Consider the following 8,229-nt stretch of genomic DNA (forward strand, 5'->3'; position numbering starts at 1 on the left):
CGGCGGCGAGATTTGGAGAACGAGGCAAAGGGACCGGGCCAGTGGCACTCACGTGGAGTAGTACTGCCGCGGGGAGCATTCTGTCCGACTCTCGTAGTACGGCGGGCCTGCTGGCTGCTGCTGCTACCACAGTGCGTGCGCGCACGTGTCTACTACGCTGGGTTCGCGAGCAGGCTGGCTGGTCCGTCGGGGGAGCTCCGCTGAGCGATGTCCGAGCGTCGACTGGACCCGTGCGCTTTTTCCACCACCGGCAGCCGCGACAGCGGCTCGGAAGAAGGCGGCGGAGGAGAGAGGAGGGGGACGCCGGCGCGAGAAAGGCCGCGAAGAGAAGAAAGGAGCGCGCCTCGCCACCGCCGCCGCCGCCGCCGCCGCGAAGTCGTGCATGACACAGCAGCAGCAGCGGGTAGTGCGTGGCGCGAAGGTCGCCCTCTCCCGCCTCCTCTTCCGGAGGTTCTTCTTCGGCCGCCGACAACAAGCGACGTCGCCGGGACATCCCATCGCCGGCGCTCGACGATGCTGCGGCACGCGCGTCCGCGTGCTTCGAGAAGAACCGCGCGCGGACGCCCATCCGCCCATCGCGCGTGCATGCTCCGCGTCAGGTCAGACTAATGCACCTTCAGTTCAATGGCGTGCTTTGGTCGAGTGGACGGCTGTGGCTTGGAACCAAAAGCCCTGTGACGCCACCTGAACCAGCACTAGGCATGCGAAGCTTGATGATGTTGTTGACGATGATGATGGGGGTGATGATGACTATGATGATGATGATTATCAGCTTTTATTGACGGAAGAAGACTTCTAGGCGACCCTCCGCGGTGGCTCAGGGGCTAAGGCGTTGCGCTACTGAGCACGAGGACGCGGGTGCGATTCCCGGCCGCAGCGTCCGCTTTTCTGATGGAGGCGAAAAGCAAAAACGCCCGTGTGTGTACAAGATTTCGGCGCACGTTAAAGATCCTCAGGTGGTCAAAATTAATCCGGAGCCCTCCACTACGGCGCGTCTCATCGCCTGCATTGCGTCGGCGCGTTAAACCCTACAATCAATCAATCAGACTTCTAGGCCGCTAGGGAGAAAGAGGGGTGGGTACAGAAAGGGTGCAATCAGTCCGGGTCAGCTTTTCTTATTTGCTTTCTTGCGCTTAGAATAATCAAAAGAGCCGTGAGGCAGCGCCTGCGATCACACGTGGTCACGAGTGAAGGCGAAGCAACTGAACACCTAATGACGCGTGGAGTTCCCCAGGGTTGTGTCTTGATTCCAACTCTGTTCAGGAGCACATGCCTTGCACGCCTCACAACAGTCCTGCCTAGTGGTTTCAGTATTTCGCTGTATTCCGACGATATTCGTATCCGAGTCTCAAGCCGAAACGGACGAAACATTCGTTCGAAACTTTATAGAACGATTCTAGTGTGGCGAAGATACAAAACAGCTCCGTACTGAACTTGTCTCCTGAAAAGCGGTTGGCGATCCGTTGACGCGCAGAGACTTGTAACGAAACGACCAAACTGTGCAAGGGGTTCGGATGCCTTGCCTCCGACAACTCAGCTTTTCTCGTGTCACGTTTCATTGCCCGACGTTACGGGCTATTTGCAACTTTAAGAAACGGTTTGTCTTTTCTACATTTTCTACAAATGAGAAGTCGTAACTCTTGCCGTTGAAAAGAAAAAAAAACATCCGTGTGCCGATATTTCGGCTCACGTTAAAGATCCCCAGGTGGGCAAAATTAATCCCGAGCCCTTCACTACGGCGCGCCTCGTAGACCAGGTGTAGCTTCGGCGCGTTAAACCACAAACCTTTGAAAAAAATTTGAAACTCTTGCCATTGCCCTGTACCTTCGCACGTGTGCCTATTCATAGCCGTATTTTAGCCAGTAGCAATTAAACAAGACGACTAAGACAACATTAATAATATTGTCGCGAAGCGGAGATCTCTTGATGTTTTCTGGTTGTTTTTTAAGTTCTGCCCACAGCCAGGGCTCTTCCTCCAAAATGTTGTGTGCGAAAGCGCGTCGGACGCGGCTGGGCGGTGGCCCCCTATTTTTCTGAGAAACGGCTCCGGCACGTGTGTCGGCCCGTCGGCCGACCGGGAGACGACGGCTGTTGGGGGAAGCGAACCCTCGCCTCGGCCTCTGTTACCGCACGCCCTGGCGTCTCCGACCCCCCGTTGCGCGCCTACGCGGGCCGCTGTGTTCTTCCGAAAACCTTCCCTTTTCCCCTGTTTACTTTAGTGCGTTTTGTCTAACTACTTGCTCTACGCCCATAATTCTCCAAGCGCGCGTTTTCGAGTCGAAACCTTGTGTCTGTGTTTTTGGTCCTTTTCACTTTGGCGGGGACATGTCTGATTGGAGCTTAGAAGCGTCTTCCTGATTGGCTGCGGGTGTGCCTTAGCCTTTTTCCACCCGGTCCGCGCACGCTAGGATGCGCTTTTTCCCCCAATGCGTCTCCCCAAAGCAAATATAACGCGGCCCCTCTGGCGATTGAGGGGGAGAGCAACACCAGGAGAGCCGCTTGCTGCCGATCGTCGGGGCCAGACGCAGGGAGCCCTTCGCCCGCCAACCATGTTTCGTTAAGTACTCTTAATCTTTTGACTGTCTTTTTCATCTATGTAAAAAGTGTAATTGTTTCAAGTTCGTATGTGCTAAATGTAACCAATTTCATCAGTAAAGTAAACAAGTTAACCTTAAAACTTCTTCGACGTCTCGACTTTTTCCTTCTGATCTTCATGCTACAGTAGCGACAGAATGTAACCAAAATACTACGTTACAATATGCACCAGTGAAATGCTCATTTAAATTTTGCGTTAAGTTGCAATTTACAAGAAAACTACCTATACAGCAACCATTTCACAGCGATTCAAGAGAACGTCGATTGTATGAATCAAGTAAGTTCAATACTTAGTGTAGAAAAAAAAAGAAAAGGTCCGTCTTTAGTATCATACCCGATGCTGTCGCGTATCGTAGATAACCGGTGTTGTGGCTTCTGCAAAATTTTAGGGGCGAAACCCTTTGAGGGCTCAGGCTGTTGGCGTCTCATGTAGTCGTTTTAACCACCGTCTCATGTAGTCACGGTACTAAAACACCGGGACACTCGTTTACACCTCGAGCTGCAACGCTTCGTAACGAGTACTAAAAAACACACCAGGACGCTCGTTTTCCAACGCCTCGCGCTAGAGCGCTTCGTGCTTCAGACACGAGACTTTTACAGCAAAGCTGTATACCTCTCCCCCAACGGTTTCAGCTACATTGGCAAAAACGCCAATGCACCAAGAATACTCTTATACACTGCACGCTTCGCTCCTCCCCAGGTTAGTGGAGATGGGCCGGGATTTTTTTTGTGCCTTAGTTTTATCTTTTTTGTTGTGTTATTTCTTTCCTGTCTTCAATCCTGTCTCTTTCTCGATCTCACAACAGCTATCCACCCATTTATTTTAATCCTAGCAGCTCTATGATCACAATTATCTAGTGTACCAAGCCCTGTTGCTAGAAGAGTTGGGATTTCCACATTTCATTAAAAAGGATTGTCCCCCTTTTTTTTCTATCAGCGTTCGTGTAGAAACATCCAAACGCTTAGCGAACAGATAGTCTCGCCATACCTTTCAAAAGATTAATAGCTTCTTCTTCTGTAACTTCTCTTCTTCTTCTGTAGCTTCTTCTCCCGTAACGTCTGGCGTCCCGCAAGGATCCGTTCTTGGGCCGTTACTGTTCCGAATCTACATTAATGACTTACCTAATAACATTTACTCTAACATAAAGTTGTTTGCTGATGACTGTGTGATCTACCGTGAAATCAAAAACCCTGCTGACCAACTTACTCTGCAGTTTGATCTTGATAACGTTTCTTCTTGGTGTAATACTTGGCTAATGAACCTTAACACTTCTAAATGTAAGATTATGAGAGTTTCACGTCGAGCCTGCGATATTTCTTCTGGCTATGTACTGAATAATTCTTCTCTCAGCAAAGTTACCTCTTACAAATATCTTGGTGTTACAATTTCTGACGACCTTTCCTGGCAGACTCACATTAACAATATTAAAAATAATGCTAACCGTACGCTCGGCTATTTACGACGTAATTTCTCTCTTGCACCGATGGAGTTGAAACTTCTTCTTTATAAAACGTTAGTGAGAACTAAGCTCGAATAGTCGTCATCTGTATGGGATCCACAGGTTAACATTCATATCATAAGCTTAGAATCCATTCAAAGTCGCGCCGCACGCTGCATTTTGTCAAATCACTCCCTTATGGCAAGCGTAACTCACATGAAATCAACTTTGAATCTAACCAGCTTATCACATCGCCGCAAAATTTCACGTCTGTCCGTCTTCCACAAGATTTATCATTCTATTCCTTCGCTAAGTAACTCGCTTTTTTTGCCGCCATCCTACATTTCATCCCGCAGCGATCACCACTTCAAAGTTGGTATTCCAAGCAGCCGGACAAATCTTCATTTTAACTCATCCGTGCCCACTACAAGCTCGGATTGGAACCACCTACCTCCTTCCATCGCAACAATCATCGACACGACTAACTTCAAGATGACCTTACACGCGTACCCGTTTTGATGTTGCTCCATTTTGTTCTATTGTTTGTAAAACGTTTTTCACCACTCCTCTCTGTAATGCATTGCCTTGAAAGTAAATAAATAAATAAATATATAAATAAATAAATAAATAAATAAATAAATAAATAGCTCACCAAGCACAATTACAACGACGCCCTCATCAATGAAATCCAAGGCACCCTATTAGCATGGATGGTCGATACCAAAATCTCGGAATTTTATAATTTAGGAACATGATAATCTTTGAATTTTGGAATCGAAATTTATAATCTTGGAACTGCGCATAGCCCTTATGTACCGCATTCAAAATACAGCTCCTGGACCAGAAAAATGAACAGGCTATATGTTTCTCCAACTTCTACGTAGCAACAAACAGAAATTAGCCACCCACACCAGGTCGACATTACGGTTAACATTCGTGCCTCATCTCTTCCTTACCCCTCCAACTCACTCCGTATTAACCATGATTGTAATTTCTGGTCGTTCATTAACACAACCCCAAGACCTCATATAGCCTTCCCCACCAACTGGATATCCGGACCTATGCTGCCGCCAAGCCACATATCAGCATATTCGGCTTTACATAAAGTAAGTGCGCCAGGCGTTTCATGATTCCATTTTATTTTCATTCACGCGAGATGGCGCACGTATAATTACTAAGCATTATTTCCCTACTCGCCCCATCCAAGCGACGTGGCCAGCTGGGTTTCTAACCTCGTATCAACGGCTTGCCAGTAAAGGGGTACTTCACTGCGAAACGAGTGTTGTAGCGGGGAAGCAAACGTTAGTATATTTGCGACATACACTCGCATACTCGCACTTGCACTCGCGCTACTCGCTCTGAAGGAATTTTTAGGGGCGAAACCCCTTAGGGGCTGGGGCTGTTGGCGTCTCATTTCGTCGTCGTAACTGTCGTCACATGTAGTCACGGTACTAAAACACCCGGACACTCGTTTACGCCTCGCGCTAGAACGTAACGCCTACTAGAAAAATACAGGGAGACTCGTTTACGCCTCGCGCTAGAACGCTTCGTGCTTCATAAGACAGGATACTTTTATAGCAAAGATGTATACCTCTACCCCCCAACAGTTCCATCTCCGTTGGCAAAAACGCCAAAGTGCCAAGAATGCACTTATAAACTGCATGCTTCGCCCCTCCCCATGTTTCACTTTAGTGGAGATGGCCCGGGATTTTTTTTATGGTAAGGATCCAAACCTCCTTACCTGTGGATGCTTGCAAATTAGTGGAGTATCGCAAACAAAACAAAAAGCGTAGCATATAAAGGCAAACATCGGAGATTATTTCCGCTGGTATTTTCGTAAAGTAAGGCTTCATTTTATTAGTAGCCAAATAGTCACCCTGCATTAGCACACCCCGGCTTTAAAATATTACTTTGGGAGTATCAGTTACTGGCTCCGCTCAAACATGGTATCTTTGCAAATGAATGAATTCGAAAGAAAGAAAGAAAGAAAGAAAGTCGTTGTTGTCGTCAACATAATCATAACCATCCCCACAATTACCATCAGCCTATTTCATATCCAGCGAAAAATAAAGGCCTCCCCCATTGACGTCCAACCACTCCTATCCTGCGCTGTACGAACACATTATTTGCCACCAAATGTCCTTAACTCATCGCTCGGACGAGGTATCTGTCTCCTTCTTCTTCTTATCCGTATACTCACTTGGTTTCCCTGACGGGCCACCGGTTGTCCCATCCACGCATTACATACGCAGCCCAAGTCCATTTCTTTCTCTTCATTCGAGCTTGAATATCTTCTACTCGACTTTTCCCAATAATCCAAGACACTCGTTTTCTATACCTCTAAGCGTACCTCCTACCACACCATCACGTGTCGGGCCGACTCTATTTCTCTTTCAAGGTTCTTAGTAAACCTCCCAATGAACCGGCGAAGAATTCAGCGCTCTGGTAATTCATTGCGTCCACAGCGGTGCCGGCAGTTGAGTCCCAATCACGGAGTACGTGGAACATGACACCGCAGCGCACGCCGGAATAACCTGTTAGCCGGAGTCAAGGCTCCTCGTCGTAGCCGGCGCTGAAGACGTGCGTCGCCCTTCGTCACACGACGACGATTAACCGCAAGGCAATCCGCTTTGTCTCACTGCGTTAATCAGCATTCCTCAAACGGTTCGCCTCGGAACGGGGCGCAATCTAAGCGCATAGGGCGAACGTATATTCGTTGTCGTTCGTAGCATTACGCATCACCCGTTATAACACAGATGAGCGGCCGAAATGAGTGAAGCTCATAACCTTTTACATGTGCGCAATAGCCGAATAATCTACACGACATCGGTAATTATCCGCGCCACCACGATATTCCTCCTACTCGAGGGTCCGTTAATGGTTTGTCAGGCTATGCCGATAGCGCGTGCAGTGCGTGTGATTCGCTCAATGTTCGAGGGAAGCATTAATTTCAACTTATGGGGCGAGGAATGAATTTCGTTATGTCATGCGTACAGACAACTTCCATGAGTTCGCTGCCATCCACTATAACTAGTGGGAAACCAGACTGCCAGAACCGAGATAAAAATAAAATTCAGGGAAGATTGCACTCACGCGCAAGACTTGAATAGCGAAGCTGTTGTAGGAAAGCATTGCCGGGCATTTCGCTCACAGGTGATATGGTGGACACAGAAGGAACTATGCATCGAGTTTGCGCATCTGAGTGTCAGCGGTAGACGTATATGTGGTGTACAGTAATGGAGAAATGAAACGCGATCGCAAAAATATGAACCAAAACACACAAACAGCGCGGTTTCCTTCCATGCAAGTCAAAATTACGCGTGGCTTAATTACAGTAACAAATTTGGAAAATGTAGCTTTTTATGTGTACCAATAGTGCGCCATTACTGGACCTCTACGAAGAGTATTTTTCCCTTTCGGGTGTCCAGGTTCATATTTTCGTTTTCAGAATTCATTTGTCCATGACGTTGCGTAACCAAAAAATACAGAAGTTGCACCATCTCGCATTTAAACCAAGTTTTTAAAGTCAAAGATGCACTGCGGCGAAAATAAACGGAAATCACACCCGTTGGATGCTAACAGATTTAAATTGCAGGAGGCCATTCTCAGCATGCCTACAAGCGTTCACACGAGCATGCCCAGGCCGCAAATACACGTGAACGGTTATGTGGGCTTGCTACTTTTCATCGTTATTCATCCTGCATGTCCGGATCCCGATGCTCTCGCTTGTCGCTGTTGCCACTCGCATCCCTCGCAAGGAAGCACTTCACGCGGTTCGTGAATTAGTCGCCTTTGAAATCGTCCCAATCTCTACTCTTCCTCACCTTATTTTACAAAGAATATTCGCTTTGTTTTTCACCCCAAGACTTCGTCTCGCCTGTCATCCTCGTCACACGGTAATCGGCTGAGCATGCGCTCCTCCTCGAGCAGGACCGGACGCTGCCGCAGGCATAAACATCGACCCTTGCATTGTGAAACGCGAAGATGCGTGGCAGGCAAAGGTCCGCTGCTCTGCGCTTTGCGATACGCGTGCTCGTTGCCGTCCACAAGAGGCAGTTAGCATTTCAAACGGTCCCGCCCGTCGGAAGGTGGACAGCTCGGGGAACGGCCGTCACGCTTAGACGAACCCCGCGGTCGCCAGTGACAGCGGCACTCCCTCGGAGCCCCGGCGACGCTCACGTCAGCGCACACGACT

The 8,229-nt window shown here is 48.4% G+C and overlaps 1 protein-coding gene across 1 annotated transcript in view; it reads right to left on the bottom strand.

Moving 5' to 3' along the window:
- The window catches only part of LOC144174788 (uncharacterized), a gene marked incomplete at its 5' end in the record, with an annotated part of 85,527 nt that extends 85,177 nt beyond the window's left edge, over positions 1-350 (bottom strand). The window contains 1 exon segment of the mRNA XM_077703678.1: positions 53-350. Coding sequence (XP_077559804.1) covers positions 53-79 — 27 coding nt within the window.
- Positions 351-8,229: the final 7,879 nt, after the last annotated feature.

Source organism: Haemaphysalis longicornis, unplaced genomic scaffold (assembly GCF_048455015.1).
Source record: "Haemaphysalis longicornis isolate Haplotype H1 unplaced genomic scaffold, Haemaphysalis longicornis Haplotype H1 scaffold_3, whole genome shotgun sequence".
Lineage (NCBI taxonomy): Eukaryota > Metazoa > Arthropoda > Arachnida > Ixodida > Ixodidae > Haemaphysalis > Haemaphysalis longicornis.